This window comes from Schistocerca cancellata, chromosome 5 (assembly GCF_023864275.1).
Source record: "Schistocerca cancellata isolate TAMUIC-IGC-003103 chromosome 5, iqSchCanc2.1, whole genome shotgun sequence".
NCBI classification, from domain to species: domain Eukaryota; kingdom Metazoa; phylum Arthropoda; class Insecta; order Orthoptera; family Acrididae; genus Schistocerca; species Schistocerca cancellata.
This window is the reverse complement of record NC_064630.1, coordinates 827,727,831-827,754,328: the sequence shown is the minus strand read 5'-3', so window position 1 is coordinate 827,754,328 and position 26,498 is coordinate 827,727,831. Positions and strand designations below refer to the sequence as shown.

Sequence of the window (26,498 nt, the reverse complement as noted above, 5' to 3'; positions counted from 1 at the left end):
GCATAAATCACGGGAAAATTATAGATATGTTGATGCAAGATCAGGTGCAAATTAATGTTGTGGACATAGCAAATTTGATGGGAACAATAAAAAATGTCATAAACACGGGGAAAATGTTAATTCGGGGAATGTAAAAGCAGGGTTGTACTGTAATCAATTTCTGATTATGTAACTGGGCAGAGAAAACGTCTTCTCACCAAGTGGCAGCAGGAGAAACCATATGCGAAGGTTAAAGAAATGTGTAAGCTTTCGGAGTCAGTGTCTCCTCCTTGTGGCTGGAGGGTTTAAGAGGAAGGAAGAGTGCTGAAGGAAAGGACTGGTGAAGTTAAGGAAATCAGAAGAGTTAAGGAAATATCGTCCTAAACCCTGGGTCAGGAGACATGTACCGGACAAGTTGAGAAGAAAAGACTGACTGATTGGGAACTGCCTTCGACAAGCCTTGTAACTGTTGATGTCTGCTCCCTTTATACCAACATCCCCCTGTGCATGGTATGTCTGCTACTGAGCATTACTGACCTGACTCAAACAAAACCCACAACATTCCTCATGCTCACCATAATTAACTTTATGTGTACAAAGAAGTACTTTACCTTTGAGGGTGAGACATACAAACATAAGAGGTATGGCCATGGGAACCGGGATGGCTCCTTCCTATGCCAGCTATTTCATGGACCACTTAGAGGGTGCTTTTCTGGGATCTATTAGCCTTCATTCCTTGGTTCAGTTTATGCACATTGATGACATCTTTGCTATATGGATTCATGTTGAGGGTGACCTGTTCAGTTTTTGGAGTAACTAATACATTTTACCAGTTAAATTTCACTGGTCTTATTCATAATCTCTTTGTACTTTCCTTGATGCTGATCTCATCCTCACCAAGGATCAGCTACTCATTTCTGTTTACATTAAACCTGTCAACAAACAACAGTACTTACGTTTCGACAGTTGTCATTCTTTCATGCCAACGTTGCCTCCCATACAGCCTTGGCATTCGAGGCAAACATATTTGTTCAGATGCAGACTCTTTACAGCAATACAACACAATTCTCACCCCACCCTTCATTGTACATAAGTACCCCACCAGCATAATTGGAAAGCAGATTTCGTGGGGCATCACATCCAATCCTGGTACTGCTGTTCCCTTCAAAATACATTTTAGGAGTACACCTCTTGTCATTCAGTATTATCCCGGTCTTCAGTGTATTAATCAAGCTACTTTGACAAGGCTATGACTTCCTGAAATTGTACCCTGAAATGAGGTCCATTCTGTCTTACATTAGACCCACCAACCTAGAATAGCTTTCCGGCTGCCCCCGCCCTCCTCAATAATTTGGCCGGTCCCTGTGCCCCCTTCTGCATCCATAGTTCCCTCTGGATCGCCCTTACTTCTGTGATGGTACCCGCAGTAAGACTTGTCTTCTGCAACCTTCTACCACCAACTGTACCCCTGCAGGTACGGGGGTTAGAATAGGCCCGAGGTATTCCTGCCTGTCGTAAGAGGCAACTAAAAAGAGTCTCACACCTTTCGGCCTTTGTGTGATGTTCCCCTGTCAGGTTTGACCTCCATTTTTCTAAATTTTCCTGAAGAACGAGCCAATTGGGAAAGGACACCTTACATGGTGCATCAAGTCCATTGTGCATTGAGATCTTTAGCCAACTTTCTCATTGTCACATTGCAGTCCTGCTCATTCTCCATCTTTTGGGCGAGGACACCTTCCTGGGTGTGTTTTCCACCATGCACTATGCTGTGTTGCTTTCTGTGCCAACAGTGACCATGGACTTCTTAGTACCTCATATCCAGCACAGTAGCCAGTCTGTTGTGGTGGGGCCGCCATGTACCCTGTTGGTTGTAGCGCCCTGACAACACAGGAATCGCTCTGCTGATGTCTGTGCCGTTAACTCCCCATGTATGCCATGGAGTAGATGCCCATCTCCCTGGGGCATCGGGACTCCTGGAAATGGCCATCCTCCCAGATGGCCCTAGCTGATTCTGGGTGGCGCCTGTGGGGAGGGCCCCTGGTCGGAGTGGGTGGCATCAGGGCGGATGACACGCCATGAAGCATAGTACGTCATCTCTTGCTGGTGGTCTGCCACCAGCAGCCTATAAGTGGGCAAAGTCTAACTTCAATGTTAAGAAATATGATCACAAATCATTCCCTTCCCCGGCCACACCATGGGAGGAACGTCAGGCTAAGGATGGCAGTGAAGCTTATTCGCCGTGGTACCTCATATGTACGATAGTTGACGCGGAATCTTTCATGTCCGTGAAGCCTCAGTTTTTTGTGAAGCGTTTGGAGGACAAGTTTGGAGAGGTGGAGGGCTTGTCCAAATTACGTACTGGGTCAGTCTTGATAAAAACAGCATCCTCTGCCCAGTCACGGGCATTACTCACTTGTGACAAGTTGGGGGATGTTTCTGTTACCATCATGCCCAATAAGGGCTTAAATATGGTCCAGGTATTATATTCCACCGGGACCTCCTTTTGGAGTCTGACGATGAGCTGTGCACCAATTTAGAACAGTGAGCTGTTCATTTCGTCTGGCGCGACCATCGGGGTCCGAGGGATAATCAGGTTGCCACCGATGCCTTCATCTGGGCCTTTGAGGGTGACACATTGCCTGAGAAGGTCAAGGTGATGGTCTACCGCTGTGACGTCAGGCCATATATCCCTCCCCCAATGTGGTGCTTTAAGTGCTGGAAGTTCGACCATATGTCTTCCTGCTGAACTTCCAGCATCACATGTTGAGATTGTGGACGTCCATCACATCCTGATACTCCATGTGCCCTGCCTCCCATTTGTGTCAACTGCAGAGAACATCATTCACCTTGCTTGCCAGACTGCAGGATTTTACAGAAAGAGAGGAAAATCATGGAATATAAGACCCTGGACTGACTGACCTACACTGAGGCTAAGAGGAAAGTTGAGTGCCTACATCCTGTCTCTATGACCTCCTCTAACCCCGCCAGAAGCAGAAGACTATACCTGCCCCCTTGATGGTTGGGGGCACTTCACTCCCTGTTGATCCTGCTGCACCACCTACTTCTGAAGCAACACCTCCCCAACCATTGGGGGTATCAGTCCTCACTTCTGAGCCAGAGGAGCATAAGTCTTCTTTGGCTCCTCTCACTAGGAAGGGGTCCCTTGGCTCACTCCCTTCCCAGGTTTCTGCTAGTGGGAAAGACGACACCTGCCTGTGGCTGAAGAGCCCAAAAGCAGCTGGTTATAGGCTTTACGCTCATCCTCAGTCCCAGAGACTGAATCAGTGAAGTCCTCCGAGTCAGGGAAACCCAAGGAGCAGTGAAAGAAATCCAAAAAGAGGGTCTCCAAGACCGAGGGAATTGCGGTCCGCGGATGAGGTGGAGATTTTGGTGTCCGCTGAGGACCTAGATCTTGCTGGACCCTCAGACACAATGTATATAGACTGCTCAGGCGAAAACTTGGTGGCAGCAGGTGACCCTGAGGTGTAAACTGCCTCATTGAATGTTACATGCCTTCCCAGTCTCACGATGTCATCCTCCAGTGGAATTACTGCAGTTTTCTCCACCGCCTGGCTGAGCTGCGGCAGCTGTTAAGCTTTACACCTGCTTTCTGCATTGCCCTCCAGGAAACCTGCTTCCCAGCAATGCAGACCCCTGCCCTCTGCAGCTATGAGGGATACCACAGGAACCGTAGCGACTCTTTCGAGTGTCAGGTGGAGTTTGCATTTATGTCCTAAACTCGGTCAGTAGTGAAACTGTGCCGTTTCAAACCCATCTTGAAGCTGTGGCTGCCAGAATAAGGACGACACAGGAAATAACTGTCTGCAATGTATATCTTCCTCCAGATGGTGCAGTATCCCTCAATGTATTAACTGCACTGATTGATCAACTCCCTGAACCTTTCCTGCTTTTGGGGATTTTAACACCCTTGTGGGGTGGCACCGTACTTATTGGCCGAGGCAGAGATGTTGAAACTTTACTGTCTCCGTTCAACTTCTGCCTCTTAAATCCTGGGGCTGCCTCACATTTCAGTGTGGCTCGTGGAAGTTACTTGGCCATCGATTTATCAATTTGCAGCCTAGGACTCCTCCCATCTATCCACTGGAGAGCACATGATGACCTGTGTGGTAGTGACCACTTTCCCATCTTCCTGTCCCAGCGTCAGGCTCACAGACATCTGCCCAGATAAGCTTTAAACAAGGCAGACTGGGAAACTTTCACCTCTGCTGTCACCGTTGAATCTCCCCCACATGGTAACATTGATGTGATGGTTGAGCAGGTGACTACAACAATCGTTTCTGTGGCAGAAAACACGGGCACTCGCTCTTTAGGATGCCCCTGGCAAAAGACTGTCACTCGGTAGTCACCGGAAGTCGCTGAAGCAATTAACGAGCGTCGGTGAGCTCCACAGTGGCGTAAACAGCACCGTTACCTGGAGCACCTCACAGCCTTTAACAGTTGTAAAGCGCATGCTGGATGCTGGTAAAGTGTCACTGTTAAAGTGTGAACTAATATAGTTCGTGTGAAAGTGTTCTGGACATCAAAATGGAGGCAGACAGATACGAAAAAAGCCGCCTATACTGTCGCAAACCAGCACCCAGCATTATGCTACTACCAGTAATGATGTAACTTCCCGGATCCTCCCGAAATCATCTGAAGATGAACCTGAAAGGGTTCAAAAACCGGTTAATGTAATAAAGCATTATTATTGAAAAAAGTGACTGGTTGCAGTTGTGTATAACTTATTTACATTTTATCCAAAATTTCCTGTCATTTCGTACTTTCTGTGTCCAAGTTGGTGCCTTCCATAGTTCCCCCCATATCCAGGAGAATGGGCTCTGTATTGAGTGTGTGTCTATTTTTAGTGGCCATTACTGGTCCAGCAGCAGCTGTCAGGCTGTCCGTCTCACCTTCTTTGTATGCGGACGACTTCTGCATTTTGTACTGGTGGTGCTGAGCAGCGCCTACAGGGAGCCATCCACAAGGTGCAGTCATGGACTCTAGCCCATGGTTTCCAGTTTACAGCTGCAAAGCCATGTGTTATGCACTTATGTCGGCATACTACCATTCGTCCAGAACCAGGACTTTACCTTAATGATGATCCACTCACTGTAGTGGAGACATATCAATTCTTAGGGCTGGTTTTCGATGCCCAATTGACTTGGCTTCCTCACCTTCGTCAGCTTAAGTGGAAGTGCTGGCAGCACCTCAATGTCTTCTGCTACCTGAGCAACACCAACTGGGGTGCAGATCCCTCTACGCTGCTGCAGCTCTACAGAGCCCTTGTTCAATCCCGTCTCGACTATAGAAGTCTGGTTTATGGTTTGGCAGTGCCCTCAGCATTGTGTTTACTCAAGCTAGTGCACCACTGTGGCATTCGCCTAGCAACAGGAGCTTTTAGGATGAATCCGGTGACCAGTGTCCTTGTGGAGGCTGGAGTCCCTCCATTGCAGGTTAGGTGTGCACAACTGCTGGCCAGTTACGTTGCACACGTTCGTAGTTCTCATGTGTGTCCGAATCACCGTTTCCTTTTCCCACCCATGGCGGTTCATCTCCTGCATCAGCAGCCTAGGTCAGGGCTTCTGATTGTGGTTTATGTCCGATCCCTTCTTTCCAAACTGGGTTCTTGCCTTTACCACCTATAGTTGAGGTCCATTCATGTACACCTCCATGGTGTAAACCTAGGCCGTGGCTTTGCACGGACCTTTCACATGGCCCTAAGGACTCACTTAACCCCGTAGCTCTCCGCTGCTACTTCCTCTCGATTCTTAACATGTACCGAGGCCACAAAGTGGTTTACACTGATAACCCGATGACTGATGCTCACGTCAGCTTCACGTATGTCCACAGAGGACATACTGAACAGCATTCCTTGCCGGATGGCTGCAGTGTTTTCACTGCCAAGCTGTGGTGGCTATATCTCGTGCTCTTGGGCCCATCCGTTCATGCCCTAGGGAGTCGTTTCTTGTGTGTACTGACTCCTTAAGCAGCCTACAAGCTATCGACCTGTGCTACCCTCATCATCCTTTGGTAGCGACCATCCAGGAATCCATCTATGCCTTGGAACAGTCCAGTTGTTCAGTGGTGTTTTTCTGGACCCCAGGTCACGTCGGAATCCCGGCAACGAACTTGCTGACAGGCTGGCCAAACAGGCTACACGGAAAACACATGTGGAGATTGGCTTCTCTGCAACTGACCTGCATTCAGTACTATGCCGCAAAGTTTTGCGGCTTTTGGAGATGAAATGGCATAAGTTCAGCACGCACAACAAACTGTGTGCCAGTGACTACAAATGTGTGGCAGTCCTCCATGTGGGCCTGTCTCAGGGATTCTGTGGTTCTCTATCGGCTCTGCATTGGCCACACTTGGGTGACCTATGGCTACCTCATGTACTGTGATGACCCGCCTCAGTGTCAGTGCGGTGGCCCATATTTTGGTGAGCTGTCCTTCTGTGGCTGCCCTGCAGCGGACTCTTCAGTTACTGGCCACATTGCCATTAATTTTAGCTGACAACGTCTCATTGGCTAATTTAGTTTTACATTTTATACCTGATGGTGGGTTTCATCATTCTATATAAGTTTTAGTACATGTCCTTTATCCCTTTGTGTTCTCCACTCTAATGATTTTAAGGTGGATGTTTTAATGTGTCGCAGAGTGGGTGGCTTTTCATTTTTATCCTCATGGTCGGCCAGTCACGGTCATCTGCTCTCTTGTTTTTACCCCTTCTACCTTTTTCTTGCTTCTCTCAGTGGTTTTCTTTTCCTGCTTTGACCATAGTAGTGTTGGCTGTCCTTCTGTTGTTCTTGTGGTTCTCTTCCTTTCTCCTGTTATTGTGCTGTATGTCTCCTTTCTGTTCTTCTTTCCCCTGTGTAATTATTTTACTGGGAACAAGAGACCAATGACCTCATAGTTTGGTCCCTTCCCCCCCTCCCTTTCCCCCTTTTAAACCAACTAACCACCACCTCTACCAACCCTGTAACTGGGGAAACATATGCTGTCAAAGGGAGAGCCATCTGATGGGAGATAAGGAAAGGATAAGTATTTTATTTCAAATTCTATAATAATGCGTAACATCACCAACAACTTGAATCTTGCTGCAATTAAGAGCTCCTTTAAGCCATACGGATACAGACTCTGTCTCATTTATTTTATGATGATTCCGTGTCCTGAAAACCAACGACATTTTAGGCATATAGTAAGACGTACCAATGTCTCAGTTATAGACCTCACATATCTGAAATGTCCAATATGCAATAACCTCTCAACTGTTAAAAGTCTCAAGGCCAGCTACAGTGTCTACTTTAATACCACGTAATACAGCCGCTGTAACCCAACCATTACCATGTTGATTAGCGTCTGCATTCGTAAGCATGAAATTCAGTATGCATCCGCAAAAGATTGAAGGGCCGTGCAAAATCACTTGGGCACGTACTCCATTCTTTGTGCTAATAGCAATATTATAAATAGCAATATTATAAATAAGCTTTATATACTGTAAGGCCCAAATGCCTTCTTCTATAATAATGCGTCATCACTAGTCTCTGTCAATGCTGTTGCAAGTGTGGCTGCTTGACGACTGAAGCCGTCTTAAGAGAAATGTAACTTATATAGCACTCCCTTATCTAACCACAGCACGGCTTACGCAACCTACCAGAAGTGACTTTTAGCCCAGCAGGGCTCAAGTAATGACTAGCAGCCCTGCCTGCCAGGCTCCTTCCTTAACGCTCTTCTTAAGTATCGCAGATAAGCAAACTACACCATTCTAGGGCACATCTATATCAAAGTATGTTGCAGTGGTAGCGAGACTCACAGAGATGCCGAGAGGTACATTAGTATAAGAGGAGAAGGTGTTTGCACTTTACAGTGTATAAAGCAATTTATAATATTGCTATTAGTATGAAGAATGGAGTAGGTGCCCAAGTGATTTTGCATGGTCCTTCAGTCTGTAGAAGATGTGTATTGAATTTCATGCTTACAAACACAGACGCTAATCGACATGGTAATTGTGGCTGTGGTACTAAAGTAGACACTGTAGTTGGCCTTGAGACATTTAACAGTTGAGAGATTATTGTGTATCAGACATTTCAGATGTGAGACCTATAACAGAGACATTGGTATATCTTACTATACGTCTACAATGCCATTGTTTCTGTGGACGAGGAATCATCATTAAATAAGTGTGTTAGAGTCTGTGTCCGTACAACTTAAAGGAGCTGTGAAATGACACGTATCGTGTACCAGATGTTATGTAAACACTGTTTGACATTTTACATTGGTATGACTATAGTGAATATAGACAGAGTGTGTATACTGGCAATGTGCAATATCCTGTTGCAGATCATACTCTACAACATGACACTCATGATATTGGTGCCTGTTTCACCACATGTGCCGTCTGGATTCTTCCCTTGTTCCGTGCAGTCTTCAGCAATGATTCTTTCCTTCTCATTCCATCCCTTAAGACTCCCACGACCTGAGGTTCTGGCATCTTTTCCAAACCCTCCCATTTCCTTTCCTTCATTCATCTTCCTTCCCCTTCAACCCTTCTGGCAGAAGGAGGAAACACTGGCTCCTTTATAAGTGTTTATATTTTATCCTGCCACTGCTTAGTAAGTTGATTTTTTATCTATTCTAATATAGCGGAAGCACGACCAGTGATTTTTCGAAACAGGTGTAGTGTTTCCTGCATCTGCACTGATAGCACACATTCAGCTACCACTGTAATTAGTTGATGAGTCAGATTATAAACATTGAAATAGGCAACTAACCTTTAATTGTGGGCTCATTCCCTTTGTTCCTTCCTTCTTTCCTTCGGGTGTTCTCAAAAAAGTTTTGAGAATGTTGCTCTTAACAGTTTGTTGAATCACTTTTCTGACAGAAACCTTCTAAAGTTGCTCAGTCTGCCTTCTGTGAAGAATGGTCTACAAAGAAAGCAATATATGGCCTTACAAACTCAGTTCTGTAGTAGGGCTAAACAAGAACACTTAATCATGTTACTGAATTTTTCTTTCACTTCTTGGTAGAAAATTTCACAATTAAGGATGATAACCAAACACATTGTGTTTTCTTCCACTAAAATTTATTACCTATTGGCTTAATGTTTTGTCATGGCCCAAAAGGGACATTTACAATCATTTATATAGAAGAAATGTGATGGAACAATAAATTGTTCCTATAATATTTGCTTTCTGTTAACAGCAATGGCAGCTGATTACATATTTGGCTGCAACATATGCACTGAAGATCTTCTCTGACTTTTTTTCGAATCTGATGGCTGATTTCCAAATAAAGACATTCCTTGGATCAAATAAGGAGGAACTGGTAAGAAAAAGTTTGTTGTGCTTGTTGGTGCATGTGGACATAAGCTGGGATATTGGTACAAATGATAAGAATAGCATAGAATACAGTATCATCTTTATTGGTACATAACATGTCATATGCAATCATTTGAGTAAAACACTGGTGACTCATCAATAATAGCAGTTATACAACTATATTGGTAGTGTGTGCTCACACATAAATGGACTAGAATGTAAAAATCTAAATAGGTGCTACATGACTTTCTCCTTCTCAAAATCTTCCACACTGTAATCTTATTTGTTTTTAAGTGTTTTCAGTGTTCACATCTGTAGTTTATATATGCATGTAGGTATTATAAAAAGAGCACATACATCTATTAAAAGAGAGTGGCATTACAATGTAAAAATGTTTGATAGCTGCTACATATGTTTCCATTGTATAAAATTTCCACACTGTAATAACATTTTATATGTCAGTATTTTTCATTTTTTGCTTCTGTGGCTTTTAGCTTGTAGTCCGTGTCCTTGGACCATATTTTACTGCAAATCTCTATAGTCATGATATATGGGACATTTTCAAACAAGCTATTCATGACAAGACAACATGTAGTCTGAAATATGCCTCATTTCATAAGCATGTGTAAAAGAATTTACCTTGAAAATCTGTGGCTTTTTAGCTCAAAGAGAAGTATTTTATGTACAAACAGAAAAGAACCTGTTATTAAGTCAAGGCTCTTGTATAATGGTTTGCTTGATTGGGTGTTGTTTGTACCCGCCATAGCTCAGAATATTTCTTTTTTCTGTAGTCTTTACACTTTGAGGAGGTTTGCTTTTTCAACAGACTGAAAAATTAGGTTGCATCTAACAATTGATAAAAAAACATAAGCATGATACAGTCTTCTGAACAGCTAAGTCAATTAAAATTATTTAGAAAGTATCTCATTGCATAAGCAGAACTGTTTAATCACTTCACTACACAATCGACATTATCAGTCCATTTATAATAACCCCAAGAAATTTAACAATGTCGGCATTGAGCAGCTCTTTTCCGTAATAATTTAATTATGACAGGCCAGGCCAAACACTGCTCCAAGAGCACGAGCACTCTGATCGTGCTCCTGCATAGCATTCCGAGCACGGAAGTGAACTGGACTGACAGATGAAAGGGAAGAGGAAAATGAAGGCTGCAGCCGGGTGCCACGTGAGGAAAGCATTCACCTTGTCAGATGCCAAGCAGTTCATGAACAATAAATATTACTTACATTAAATTTGATTTATGTTCTGCCTTAGGAATACTATGACATCTACACACTTGTCTAAAAAATGAAAAGTGAAGAAGTCACATTGTTCAATGCTGAATGGGAATTGCCTTACTTTTCATATCGTTTAGAGGCCATGCAAAGTGCTTAATATACCATCGGACTATAATGGACTGGAAAAACATTTACTGGATTGTTATTACAACACTAGCCTGAAAGACGATATGACACACTTGTCTTTTCACAAATGACAGTGAATGCTGGCTGAAATGAATGCAACCATTTGGGCAGAAAACTGAATTAACAGTAAGTAGAGTGGCAACAAAATCTTTTGTGGTTAAAAGTGCATAGTACCTGAATTCATTAAATCTCTTAATGCAGGGGGAGAATCATTTGGTAACAGGTGGCAGGTAAAATTGATGCCATCAAACGAAAAGTGATCCTATGGAAAAATCAGCTTCAGTTTCATGACTTGGAACATTTTCTGTAATTCAAGACAGTCATTTGTGGATGAGGCATGTCTGTCTGTTGTTTAGTGATGGGGACATTTTGTCATGATTTCAGAAAGAGATTCCAGGACATTGCATGACTGAAGACAGATTTCGATTTATTTCTCAGATCGTTCTCGCTTTTGGCTGCTAATATACCTTATTACTTCCAACTTGAGCTGATAGATGTACTGTGTAGCACTCAGCTCAACAACCTGTTTGTCCAGTCCAGATTTTTCCAAGACATTTTATAAAATGTCACCTATAGAACAGTATCATTGACTGTACAGACAAGATGCTAAAGTTATTTCAATGTTTGGTTCAACACGTATGCGAACTTTTTTTTCTGTAATGAAACTGACAGTTTCACACCAGTGTTCAGGTGCCACAGATTTGAAATTGCATAACTCCATGTGATTGACTGTATCACAAACCATTGTTCTAGATATATTACATATGATACAATGAAATGCATATAAATTTATAGACATCACAACTTAAATTCCTGTATGTAAAGGTTTTTGTAGTTCCGCTTGCCATATTAGCACTATGTAATGTACTTCTACTGTGTTGCAAACACATCTTCCTAAGTTTCCTGCATGTGCAGCCTCACTCAAGAAACTGCACAGAATAGCATAGTGGCGGGGGAAGACTGACCAGACTCAGATGCACTCGTGGAGTGCAACCACACTCCTGGTGTGCAAATCTTGGCCACGCCTGACCTGTGATATATATTCAGCCATCGATGAGACTTGAGATGTTGTCTGTAGCTTGTATAGTGACACAATGCAAAACTGTGTTTTATATTAGTTATCTGGTGCAAATTGTGTGTGGCCGAAAGAACATTGTACTTTGTGTGGTTATCCTGATTTAGCTTTTCCATAGTTTTCCTAAATCATTTCAGGCACAAGCTGGGAAGATTACTTCAGCAAGGCCACAGTCCAACACCTGTACTGCCACCATAGAAACATATATCCTGTGTGTGTGTGTGTGTGTGTGTGTAAATTTTTTGAGCTTTCTTTTTTCATTGTATTACGATGACAAATCCTGTGTCATTGTAAGATGCTCCTATGATGAATCAATAAGTAAATAGTTTATACAGTGGAAAATCCACAATGGAATAACAATACAAATTAGAATAGGCTGCCACTCACAATGAAGAGAAGTCATTGAATGCCAGAAAGGACCATTTAAATAGAGACTGTTGGACAAATATCAGCTGTCAAAGTCCGCCATCAGACGAGAGACAAAGTGTGTGTGTGCTCTCTCTCTCTCTCTCTCTCTCTCTCACACACACACACACACACACACACACACACACACACACACACACACACACACACACACACACTCATGGCCATTGTCATTCCCAGCTAGTTGTTTGTTCCTGAAATGGACAGTTTGTGCTTTTGTAAGGTTCAGTTTCGTTTTAGTGTTTATTCAGGGTTCAAGATCTTTTAGAGTTAGTTACTGAATCCCTACCACCTCCCCCTGCAAATTGTTGCCATTGAGTCATCTGTGTACAGAATTGTTTCTGTATTTATCTGCCATGTCATGTTATTTATGTAACACAGGAACAGTAGTGGACCTTGGGCCTAGTATTGAACCTGGTTGTTGTTCATCTGCTTGTATCTCCTTCCATATAAAACAAACTCTCTCACCGGTTTGTTGTGTAACTACCCTTTGTTTCCTAGTTTTGAAATAGAATGAGAAATATTTTCCTTAGAAATCATAAGCAGACACGTTACGAAGTGGCAGCTTGTGGTTTATCGTTTCAAATGCCTTAGTGAGGTCACAGCATGTTATCAAGACATTTGCTTGTTTTAGTGGTTGGTTCGTTATTAGTAAGCACAATATTTTGCCCCTTGTAAATCCACATTGATTATTCAGAATAATGTTATGAGTTTCTTTAGACTTTTCTAATTGATTACATGCTGTTCTCTCAAATATTTTAGAAAAATTGATAATATTTATACTGGGCAGAAATCTGATCCAGTCTGCCTCTTTTATGAATAGGTTAAACTTGTGCATATTTCACCCTGTCAGGGAAGCAACCCTCATAAGATAACTGATTTACTCTGTAGCAAAGTTGGGGCAGAATATTATGACATCCAGCCTTAATTATTTTTGTTGGAATTTCAGATTTTTCGAATTTTGTAATGCTAGCCATTTTATAACAAGGTACATGAGTAAATTTAAATTCTCCAGATGTATATTGCAGTCTGTTGGAGTCTATATAAAGAGGAGAGAATTCATCAATTTTATTTGCAGCTTTAAAGTACCTGTCAAATTAATCACAGGTCTAGGTGGCATTAGTAACACTTTCCCCATCAATTTTTAACGTAAGATTAAAATGAGTAGTTTCCTCAGCACCTAGTTGTGTCTTGACAGTCTGCTATACAGCCTTCGATTTGTTTGTGGCATTTGGGACAGATTTACTTGCTTAACTATTCTGTCAAACAGTCTTTTGTATTTGTTTACTTACATGAGAAACTCTGCATCACAGTTGTTATTTTGCCTAAGATACTGAGGCCTTTTGTTGTCCACAAGTTTGCTGCATCAATTTCTATCTACTTAGAGAATAATTTCTTCATACAGAAGCTAATTTGGTAGCAGAGGGAATTGTGGGGAGCAAACAATTTTGAGGAAAGACCAAAGCTGCAATAGGTAGGTTTAAATGACTGTGTAAGTGCAGTAGTTATGCACATATGAGCACACTTGCAAGAGACAGACCAGTGTGGAGAGCTGCCCTGAACCATACAGGCTTTCCAATAGAATACATTCCCTCAGACTCAGAGTTTCAGTATTAAAGTTTTGGCTGGTTTTGTTGTCTAGGTGCTGGGATACGTAGTTGCCACATTACAGGCCAAATACTGCTGAGTCTACAGTATACGATAAGAATACACACATGAATCAAATGGTCGAAGGTTTCTATCACTCGGCAATTGTGAATTATGAAAGTAACATATAAATTTATAAATGAAAAATTGCAGTTAAATAAAATCTGCAGGTATTATCTTAATTACTTTAAATGATGAGTACAATAGTAGAAGTACTTTTGAGAATGCAGTATATTTCTGGAAAACACTTATTGGTGTCCAGCAATTAAATAAAATGTAAGTTGAATAACAGGGAAACAATAGATTCCTACTGCACGTAATTAGTTATGAATAACAGCAAAGCTCACGAGATATTCACTTCTAAGTACACGATACATCTTCACTGTAGAAGCCACGGAAATCTCACAAGTGTACAAGTCAGCACTACGAAATATTTCTATCTGCCGCGACCACACGTAAACCACTCAACACTCTCAAAGTCCCTCTCGTGACTGTGTGTCCGTCGCGTCCAGCACTTCCCGTGCCCAGTGTCGTACTCTCCAGAACTTCCCCGTGTCCTCTCTGGAAACCATCCTCCTTCCCCACTTCCATACAGTCTCACCACTAACGGGTGCTGTGATTGGCTAGAGCGCTCCCTCCATGTCTCCACCCTGATGTACACTCACAGACATATTTAAACACGTACGAAATACTGGATTTACATTTAAATACTTGAAATTAAATAAATATTCCTACGGATGGACCATAAACACGCTCTAACAGAAATTATTAGATACATAAACAAATTAAATAAACATATATCAAAGGAATAGAACAGATGGTAGGCCAGTAGCCTAATGTCTCTGTGCTTTCAAAAACACAGTAAATATTTAACCAATTTCTTCATGAATAGTATATATTGGATATAAATAAAGACATAGACAAATAAATATATTTATAAGCATGCTGCTACCGTTTTTTTGTGTAACTGTGGAGTACTTATGGCCTGACGCGATCGATAGTAATGGACCACTTTGACCTCCAATAACTAATGTACTATTTAAGTTACGTGCCTGTAATTAATTCATACCAGTTTAGGTTTACACTAATAGCTTTGTAAAGACACGTAGATTGACGAAATCAGAAGAACCATTTAGATTTTGGAAATTCGTTGCTGGGTGTTACTTGTATAATTTAAAGTCACATACTAAACTTTAAACTAATAAAGATATTGAAAATCTGATTACACCATCAGAATCATCATGCAAATAATAATATACAAGCAAGAACACGTCATGCACACACGACTACCAGCTCCTGCCTCTTTGGCTGGAAATTATTGTGTGTGTGTGTGTGTGTGTGTGTGTGTGTGTGTGTTTACTGACAAAAGCTCTGGCCAAAAGTTACATGTGAGTATCTTTTAGTTGTGTCTGTCTGCAACTTGACGTGTCTTCTTTAGGGTAAGTAGCAATCTATCATTTCCTACATTGTTGATATTCCCACCTGGAATTTCCATTGTTTCATATTTAAAAAAAATCTTTTTTCATTGAGTAACTCTTTCATGGAATCATAATCAATTTTGCGGAGCCTTCAGATCTCAGGTGGGGTAGCCAGGGCACTAGCAATTCCCTGGGAGATGTGCATTGTGCAACTTGTGAGATGCTGCTGCATTATGTGGCCACACCTTGTTGCACAGCCAAGAGAAAGGTATCTAATCTCTTTATGACAATAAACAAGAAATACAATTTTTATTTCCAGTTGTTTGTGCAGATGTCACTCAATTATAATTGTCCTTTTTCAGCGGGCTAAGACTAACTTACAGGTATTTGTGCAGCGAGGTCACAAAAGTGTAATACACTACCTGGGCCACTTTGCTGCCAAAATCCCAATTCGTAGGCTTAACCACTCACAGATGTTGTTGTAACCTATGTCTTCACAACCAGAAATTTGTATTCTAAAAGAAAAATATTCATTCTAATTATAACAGGATAGTTCAGGCTTTGTTGCTTTTTTATGTTTTATTTTCTTCAAAAATTGATGAACTGTGCACAGGTAATCCACAAGACGAACTGTGCACAGATAATCCATGAGCTGGAAAAACTGCACTTGGATAAGAGGGAGCTTGGTGTATCGCATGTGCTGAAGCAGTTCTGGTCCAAATAAATTTCTGAACTCTGTTGTTTATTGTTTGATTTTTTACAACTAGTTTTGTGTATCCTGTTCCAGTATATTGAGATAGTTATCTGAAGTATATTTATTTTAATTTTATTTCTATATCATGTGATGTATTATTTTTATGTATACATCCATTAAAGTTGTGGTGTTATTTTATTAATGTGAATACATAAAAAATAATGATGTCTGAGAAGTGAAGTGGTGGTGGTGGTGGTGGTAGTAGTAGTAGTAGTAGTAGTAGTAGTAGTATAAATTTCAATTTATTGATGTGTTGTGAACGTCATCACTGAATGACAGAGATTAATCATAGTCCCACAGTATTCAGAATTTATGCATTTAAAGATTTCTGAGCATATCTCCTATCTTTATTTCAGCAAATTGTAGGAAGTACTCATTACTTACTCTTACTGTAGCAATCACATAAACAATCCTTATTCTATGTAGCTCATCGTTTGTGTTCCTTTTGTGTTATGGTGATAATGACAAGACATTTTGCGATAATATAGCAGTTACATTTTATGCTATGATATGTATTGTGCTTCCGTTTGAAGGTTTTGTGTTGGATTTGACAAGCAAAAATCAACAGTATATTGAAATTCAAGAATTTCTGAAAAAAATATGATATGAAATAACCAATAGATATATCTGTGTACTGTAGTTTCTTAATGAGGTCTAGAGAATAACTATTTTTACTAATCCTGCTCTTAGTCTTACATACTATGTTATTTTCTTTGTTTTCAGGCAGCATTAGGTCCTGAAATTCATGCCCTGTCATCTGCTGCCAAGCCATTAACAGGGTGGATAGCACGAGATGGTCTTAAACAGTGCATTGATATTTGTGGACACTATGGTTATCTGAAAGGTAACCTTTGAAATTGTTATCTTTTGACAGTATTGTGATATAAATCATAATGCAAGGCTAGGAACAGCAGATGTGTGACTTGCTTTCTAATGATTTCCTATTTCAGTAACTACACTTGGAGAAATTCGCAACAACACTGATGCAAGCTGCACTTATGAAGGAGAGAACAATGTGCTTGTACAGCAGACAAGTAACTGGCTACTTCAGTTATGGAGGAAGGGCAAGGGCAGCCCCAATGAATTTAAAACACCGCTCCACTCCATTTCTTTCTTGGCTGATGCTGCAGATATTCTTCGAAGTAGATTTATGGCTGTATCTGTTGAAGAGGCAACAAGTCCAAAAAGTAAGATGATATCGTAATGAAATAACGCATCATTAAAGGTTTAGGTTAAAGTTTGTTTAAAATACAGCTAAAAGGTTAATGCTGAATAATATAGTATCAGGTTAGATATTCCCTTCTAGAGAAACTATAGTGAAATAGAGGGAAGAGTAAGGCAATGGAGGAATGACTTTCTTCTTCAGCACTCTCAGTTGAATTTCAAATGCATAGTAGCATCTAAATATTATTTTAGGTTGTTGCACTTCCAAAATCACACTTGAAAATGTCAATTACAGAATGGAATGTAGGAGACAAATGAAGGTACAAATGTTTGTGGTGTGTTGTGCTGTTACAATTTGTTCATAAATGCAGTATAGATAAAAGTTTTGTGAATGTATAACCATATCTTGTAAAATAACTGTCACCAAAACTTTAGCCAATATCATAGAAGCTTTTTACTGGAGTACTGTGTTATCATGAGTCCAATTATATTTTGTGTGTGTGTGTGTGTGTGTGTGTGTGTGTGTGTGTGTGTGTGTGCACAAAGTTATAAAGTTATAATATATATGTTTTTTATAAGTTCAGTCTACTGGAAGAGTGCAGCTGACCAGGTCGGATTAAAGGAAGACATCGAAACAATTAAGATGCGTGCTGTTAGGTTTGTTACCAGAACATTTGATCAACATTCAAACATTAAGAGATGCTTCTTGAACTCAAATTGGAATGTTGCAGGGAAGATGATGTTCCTTTCATGAAACATTATTGAGAAATTTAAGGAACAGATATTTGCAGCTGATGGCAGAACGATTCTACTGCCGGCAGTGTATATTTTGCTGAACTAATGTGAAGAGTAGATAAGACAAATTAGGGCTTGTATGGAGACACATAGATAGTCATTTTTTCCTTGCTCCATTTTTGAGTGGATCACGAGAGAAAAAGACTGGTAGTGGTACCTGGCCATGTGGTAGCTTGCAGAATATGTATGTAGGTACAGATATTTCATCAGAATCCCTCTACTTGGCATGACATCATGCCGCAGGTTTAAAAAACTGTTGATGTGATTGGTCTTCCATGGTAAAAGGAGTGGGAAACATTATTAGGTTGGTTTCCTATGGTAGGAAGAATGGGGATCTACTGTTGTCCATTGTCCCATTTAGCATGAGCCACGATTGGCAGTTATCAGAAAATGGAGTGTAGATACCTGTTTTCCTGACATAGGAACATCAGAAGTGATAGTTTCTTGCTGGTAATACTCATGTCTGAATAGTGTGGCCTGTTTGCTCTGGTGTGTGTCTATGCCATCCTCTCCATTCCGTACAACTGCAGAAAAACCAAACAGCCTTTTGATTGGCAAAGGCCCAGGCTCGGTGCATTATCAAGGAGAGCAATAAAAGCTCATGGCAAGTGTTCCTGGACACTTATCAACCATTCCACTTGTTCTACAATAGTATGGGAGTCATCACGAGGATTTCTGCTAAAGACAGTCAGTTACCTAAAAAAACAGCATTGTAGAAACATTGGTATCTCCAAACAACACCTGGAGACATTGCACAGACAATGGCAGAGCATTTTGCACTGGCTACTGTTACTGCCAGCCAGGATCCAGTGTTCCATCATTATGATACCACCATGGAGACGGTTAAGCTGGACATCCAGTCCACCAATTTGGAGTCCTACAACTGCCCATTCTCCATTCAGTAGCTGGATTCTGCACTGTCTGTTGCTCGTGATGAGGCTCCCAAATCCAGTACAGTAGGCTGCAGTACTTGCAAACAGTGTCAGGGCAAATCTCTTTACTGTGTTTCAATTGTGATTCTGTCAGAGATGGGAAAGGACCTGGAAGAGCAGTTGAGCAGAATGGACAGTGTCTTGAAAGGAGGATATAAGATGAACATCAACAAAGGCAAAACGAGGATAATGGAATGTAGTCGAATTAAATCAGGTAATGCTGAGGGAATTAGATTAGAAAATGACGCACTTAAAGTAGTAGATGAGTTTTGCTATTTGGGGAACAAAATAATTGATGATGGTCAAAGTAGAGAGGATTTAAAGTGTAGACTGGCAATGGCAAGGAAAGCGTTTCTGAAGAAGATAAATTTGTTAACATCGAGTATAGATTTAAATGTCAGGAAGTCCTTTCTGAAAGTATTTGTATGGAGTGTAGTCATATAAGGAAGTGAAACATGGGCGATAAATAGTTTAGACAAGAAGAGAATAGAAGCTTTTGAAACGTGGTGCTACAGAAGAATGCTGAAGATTAGATGAGTAGATCGCGTAACCAATGAGGAGGCACTGGATAAAATTGGGAAGAAGAGGAATTTGTGGCACAACTTGACTAGGAGAAGGGATCGGTTGGTAGGACACATTCCGAGGCATCAAGGGATCACCAATTTAGTATTGGAGGGCAGTGTGGAGGGTAAAAGTTGACAAAGAGATGACTATACTAAGCAGATTCAGAAGGATGTAGATTAAAGTAGTTACTCAGAGATGAAGCAGCTTGCACAGGATAGAGTAGCATGGAGAGCTGCATCAGTCCAGTCTCTGGACTGAAGACCATAACAACAACAACCATTTGATATGACTGACAGACCAATTTCCAGACACGTGGTGAGAGGCAATTTTGATATTGGACTGAATGTGTTCCAGCTTAAAGAGCTTTGTGGGAAAGACCCTGGCGCATGTGGTCAACCTTCGTCTGATATGGACATTAAGAGACTAGTCAAATCCTTACCCGCTCTCAGTGTGGATTCAGAATATGTCGATCAGCTGTTAACAATCTGACCTGGCTAGAGTGAAAATCTATCAGGCTTTCCTACTTAAAAAACGTTGTCTAAGGTTATGTGTCACTACTTGGAGGCACAATATTCTGTGAGCTACTCAAAGGGGCTTTCATAGCCATCTCCCCACCTTCATTTGGTCCTTCCTCTCAAGACACCTTTTTAGGTACAGAATTGGTGACATGCTGTCAGATAGCATTTTGCAAGAGAATAGTGTTCCTCAGGGTAGTGTTTGAAATGTCACCATCTTTGCCATAGCCATTGAGAGTATAACGTCCAAGGTAAGCAGTTCTGTCCAATACTCCTTATCCAGTCTTCTGCTCATCCTCCAATACTGCAGCAGTGAGTTGTCAGTTGCAACTTAAAGTGAAGAGATTGAGGAGTGGGCTCAATGACTGGTTTTACATTTCCTGCTTAGAAGTTTGTATGTATTCGCTGTAGTCATTCTACTCATATTTTTAATTTACCTGAGTTGTGTATGTGGGACATTATTTCCCCTTTTAAAGACTCTGTGATGTTTCTGGGCCTTATTTTTATCTCCAACCTGTCGTGGTTGCCACACCTAAATGGTGATGGTACAGAATGTGCTATGTCTTAGCCACAGATTGTGGAGGGACAGCAAGATCTTCTCACCTGAAGATCATTGATGCTCTACGTGTGAGAGGATAAGGCTGGCTATGGGCACTTACGGGTGAACTGCCACTTACCGTCCTGTGGCATTTCATCTTTGTGTAGGTGTGTATGTTCCTTGTGTCTCCCACTTCCCCAACATACCATACCATTGCCCTTGCAGCTATGGAATGCCGCTTTACTGATCATCCATGGGCATTGAGTCCTTTTGGGATCCGCATGAAGTGTGTAACTGCATGGGATCACTTTGAAAGATAGGCGAGTCACAACACTTTTCCCCCCTTTGAATTTTTTGCACTGGTCTTGATGGAGATGGCCTGTAGATTGCTAATGTCCATAGGTGTTGTTTGACTGGCCGTAAAGTCTCGAGGAGGAGGCTTCTCGTACGAACGGAAGTGTCCCCGATGATAACGGGTCGAGATGACAGGAGACGTGGAGGTCAAATCTGCTGGGGCCCCGTGCACCAATCTGCTTGTTGTGGCAAGTCCGATTGTTATAACAGGAGACATGGGTGATGTGTCGGCATCCGTAGGAGAAGGAGGCGAGTGGAGTTGCTCCGACAGATGATGGTCATCCCGTTCCTGCAAGGGCACGTCTCCTGGTGGTGTCCGTTCTTGTGCTGGCACTGAGATGATGGTGAGAGGGCTGCTTTGTGAGTAATGAGAGATGCCAAGATCCCGAGTGTCAGGCAGAGCTGAAGGTGGTGTAGCGGCATTCGGAACAGGTGTTGCCGGTACACGAGGCCGAAGCTGGTCCGAATGACGCACTGCAACATCTGTGCCCGTCTGGACTTCATACAGGCGGTGGCCACGGTGTTGTAAGATGTGGCCAGAGTTCCATTTTGGCCACCTGCCATACCCCCGTACCCATACAAGGTCGCCGGCGGTGAACCGGCCAAGCAAAGGCACCCGCGGCCATGAGGTGGAAGGCCGCAGAAGATGAAGTAGTGTGTGGGGCTGTCAGCCATGTAAGAGCTCAGCCAGGCTGTGCTCGCCCATGGGGGTGAAACGGTAAGAAGCCACAAAATTGGAGAAGCACATCCTCAGCAACAGAAGAAGTCAGGAGTTTCCCCATCTGAGCCTTAAATGTGCGGACCAGTCGTTCAGCCTCACCTTTTGACTGTGGATGGAACGGAGGGGCCGTGACATGCATGATACTGTGACAGACACAAAAATCCACCAATTCGGAAGAGGCAAATTGTGGACCATTATCAGTAACAAGAGGGAAGGCCTTCCAAAGAGAAAATGCAAGCTAGAGCATTTGTGGTTGCCGCGGTGGTAGGCGACGTGCAACGGACTATGAAAGGAAAGTTAGAGTAGGCGTCAATTACGAGTAGCCAATAAGTACCTAAAAAAGGTCCCACGAAGTCAGCATGAATAAGCTCCCAGGGCTTCTCAGGCGAAGGCCACGGTGACAAAGATGACTTCGGGGCAGCGGCCTGTGACGCACAACGGCCGCAGGCACTGACCATGTGTGTGATTTCAGAGTCGATGCCAGGCCAGTACACATTACAGCACGCCAGAGATTTTGTGCGAGAGACACCCCAGTGCCCTTGGTGAAGGAGGTGCAAGACCAATATCACCATTGGGCTTAGCAACGACAATGACAAGAGAGGACCACTCACTGGAAGTGACAGGAAGCAAGACCCCTGAATTAGTGAGACGATCCAGCTCCCGTTTTACCTGATCACAACGGGCCAAAGGAATGGGCCGAGACCGAAAAAACTTAGGCCAAACAGTGTGTTTGAGCATGATATGAACTTTAAAGTCATTTGCACGGCCTAACCCAGGAGAAAAAAGGGACGAAAATGTCGTTGACAAGGAATCTAACTGAGCATAAGGAATAGCATCAGAGACAATGTTGACAGAGTCATCTATGGAGAACCCAAAAACGTGAAAGGCATTGAAACCAAAAAGATTCTCTGCATTACTCTGGTCGACCACAAATATGGGAACAGTGCGAATGACGGATTTGTAAGATACCTCAGCATTAAATTGTCCCAAGAGAGAAATCTTCTGTTTATTGTACATCCGTAATTGCTGAGTGACAGGTGATAGGATTGGAGAACCCAGCTGAAGATACGTCTGAGAATTAATGATAGTGGCAGCAGAACCAGTATCCACGTGCATGCAAACATCCCGACCAAGGATTTGGACAGTGAGGAATAACTTCCCTGAAAGGGAAGAAGTACCATTGACAGACAACACAGAAGCAGAATCAGCGTCACGTTCACGAACATCAGGTATGCGGTCAGATTTGCAAATGGATGACACATGACCCTTCTTTTTGGATTTGTAACACACGGCCCAACATTGTGGACAATCTTCTCGTGAATGTTGCGTAAAACACCGCAGACGTGAAGGAAGTTGCCATGGGCTTTGCTGCAGTTTCTTAGAGGTTTGTTTACGGTTAGGCCGAGGCTGTGCTTTGGAGCGTACTGCAGCCACGTCGGCCGGCGGGGAGACGCTGCACGCTTCGTCAACAGTGCACAGAGGTTGTACTTCCCCTACGTCACCCCATGCCTCTATTTGCGCCACAGCGGCGCAAGAAATTTCAAAAGACTGCGCAATGGATAGGACTTCATCTAGAGTCGGATTTGCCAACTGAAGGGCACGTTGCCGAACTTCTTTGTCGGGCGCCGACCGGATAATAGCATCCTGTACCATGGAATCGGCGTAGGATTCTTTGTGAACTTCAGTAACAAACTGACAGTTCCTACTGAGGCCATGAAGTTGGGCAGCCCAAGCGCGATAGGATTGATGTGGTTGTTTTTGATAACGATAAAAGGCAACACGAGAGGCTACTACATGCGTATGCATTTGAAAATATACTGATAGAAGTGAGCACATGTCAGCAAAGGACAAAGACGCAGGATCTTTCAAAGGAGCCAATTGCGACAACAACCGATACATTTGAGGTGAAATTCATGAAAGGAACAGAGACTTACATGTTTGTTCATCCTTGACGTGAAATGCCAAGAAGTGCTGTTGCAGAAGTTTTTCGTAACCAGACCAGTCTTCTGCCGTCTCATCGTAAGGAGGAAAAGGAGGTATAGACAACGACGAGAGATGCCCCACATTGGATGCTGTGACGAAATCGCGCATCGCCGATGTGAGAAGCATTTGCTGTTCAATGAGACCTTGCAATAGTTGCTCTAAAGTAGGCATGGAAACCCGGGGCTCAACGATGAAAAGAAAAAATCCACTACCTTGTCGCCAATTGTTATAACGCCAAGTTGAACACATATATTTCAAAGAGGACACAATACATGTAAGTCACAGAACAAGTAGACAAAGTAAGACATGTGTACATGGCAACAGTAAAATCAGCACTGAGTCCAAGTCTAGCGGCCGCTGGCTGGCTGGCCGCTTAGGTGGCGCGGCTGCTGCATCACTGGCAGACAGCGCCGCATGTAGAGGACGCGCGTAACTGCACGGCGGCACTTTGAAAGATTGCCGAGTCACAACAGGTTTTTTAATATTTCAATGGCCTCCTCGATCTTGTGTTTTATCATCCCTGCCTGTTTGGCAAGTACACAATTCTTGCTTCATTTTATTATCTTAGTTTTTGTATTGTTCAGCCACTGCTGACTTGATGTGATACACAAGTCAAATATATACTGATTCTCCCACACGCATCTTGCTACTGGCCTGCTGATTTCAATATTGTATACTTTTTGTCACTTACACAAGAATCTGCCATTTACATTCCCGCAATGCACATAGCATCCGTGCTGTTCTTGGTGGAGCCTAGTGCGTCTTGGAATTTTCAAATGTAAACACAGCATACCAGCAGACCCAGAAGAGGACCACTGTAGCTGTGGACAAAAAATCACCATCATCTATGTTACAGGAGTGATCTCTACACCCAGAAACACATTTACATTAACTGATTCTGCCTGTGTAGGTCTGTGCTTTAAAGTCCATAGTTCTCACTGAAATAGTTACTTGTTTCATGTCTACAACTGTTTACATGACAGGAGGTACATGAGAACAGCAGGATTTTATGCTGCAGCTGAGCTATGATTATACACAGATGATACCATTAGTTTTAATCAATAAAACTAGCTTAGAACACTCTGTTTTACTCATGTAGAGTGTACAGTCTGCACAGATTTTTTCCTGTTGCTTTAACTGAATTTGCATGATATTATGCTCATTGCTCATGTGAATGTACTCATTATGAACAGTGTATCTAGTCTACACAAACTAAGCTGCAGCCAGGGTATTAAAATTTTAATAGTTATTAGTGCCAGCCTTACACCTGGTACTAGTTCTCTCATTTCAAATTGATGACCCTGTACATGAAATCATATTAAATGTGGTATCTGTTTTGTCACCACTAAAGATTATTCTCATAGTAATTACAACAAAAATAATTATATAAAAATATATTAAGCCTACTGAAAAATTAATGTATTGAAGATACCTTTCTTTTTTATGCAATTCTGACAAAGACAGTTATTTTTCACAGTGATTGTTAAATAGCTTACTTTGATTTAGTTCACAAATTACAACACCTTCTAAATGTTTCATACTAATTGAGGCCATAGAAGCATAGGCTTTTCTGAATGTACTTCTGGTCAAAAAGCAATTCTGGTCATTGGATTCAGAGGTTTTTGTTAATCCTCTCTTTTGAGCTCTTGTGGTGATATTTCCATATAAACATTCATCCTCTACCAGTTTTCAGAGTTTTTATTTTAAAAATGTTTTACTACAACAACATTATGAAAAGGTTAGATTGCTATTCACCATATATGGAGATGTTGAGTCACAGATAGGTACAACGAAAAGCTTGTCAAACAAGTAAGTTTTCAGTCAAAAGGCCTTCTCCCAAATTCGACAACATATGCACATGCTCATGCAAACGTATCTCTGGCTGCACAGTCCAGACTACAAGTGGCTGCACGTGAGGGGGAAGCAATCTGGATGGTGGAGGTAAGGAGGAGGCTGAGGGATGGGTAGGGGGAGGGGTAACATGGTAGGGTTGGGAGACGTTAAAGTGCTGCTTGTGAGGCATACAGGGATGAGATGGAGAGAGGATAGGGCAGCTAGGTGCAGGCAGACAGGCAGAAGGTTCGACAGAGGGTAGAGGTGGGTGGAGGTAGGGAGCAAAAATGGAGAGAAGTAAAAAAGAGTGTGCGTTGATGTATAGAGGGGCTGTCTAGTACTGGAATGTGAGCAGGGGGGGGGGGGGGGGGGGGAGGGGGGGGGGGAGTGACGGACAGTGACTAACGAAGGTTGACGCCGCATAGGTTTTTCCATTGTTTACTGTAAGAGTATCTTTTCATAAAAATTTTCATCATTTCTTTCACCCCCTTAGGGGTTGAATTTCCAAATGCACTGAAACACTTAATGTTTTATTTCTAACTGAGAAGCCAAACACAAATTTTTATAGATTTAGCTTCAAAATGCTTTCATAATGAAAAATTTTCATAAAATCTTTCATCCACTATTTCACCTCTTAGGAGGTGAATTTTCAAAAGAAACTGAAACATGTACTTTTTTATTTCTAATCAATATATCAAATACCAGTTTTCTTCTCTGTTTATGATCCTGCAAAGAGTCATGGCGCCCATCTAGCAGATAATTTTCTCATATCCAGTTCCTCTGTAAAAATGTGATATGCCCATTTAGAAAACATCCCTACACCTTTTGCAATTTATCAGCCTTTCAGTCGATTATCCTACATGACCATTTTATGCAGTTTTGCAATAATTTCAGGAGTAATGGCACATCTCAGGTGGCACTATTTGGATCATCTGCACTGTCCCAACTAAATTTAAACTCATTGTCCACTTGGCAACAGTTGGATTGAAGGAGCAGAGTCCCCCATTGTGTTCTGAAAATTGGAATGAATTTCTTTTGCTTTCATACTTTTCTTTACAAAGT

The 26,498-nt window shown here is 42.1% G+C and overlaps 1 protein-coding gene across 4 annotated transcripts in view; it reads left to right on the top strand.

Moving 5' to 3' along the window:
- LOC126187730 (peroxisomal acyl-coenzyme A oxidase 3-like) overlaps positions 1–26,498 on the top strand; it is a 135,610-nt gene that overhangs the window by 49,373 nt on the left and 59,739 nt on the right. For all 4 annotated transcript variants that reach the window (XM_049928980.1, XM_049928978.1, XM_049928979.1 and 1 more), the window contains exons 8-10: positions 9,178–9,300; positions 16,761–16,881; positions 16,988–17,224. In XM_049928980.1, coding sequence (XP_049784937.1) covers positions 9,178–9,300; positions 16,761–16,881; positions 16,988–17,224 — 481 coding nt within the window. The remainder of the gene's footprint in view (positions 1–9,177; positions 9,301–16,760; positions 16,882–16,987; positions 17,225–26,498) is intronic.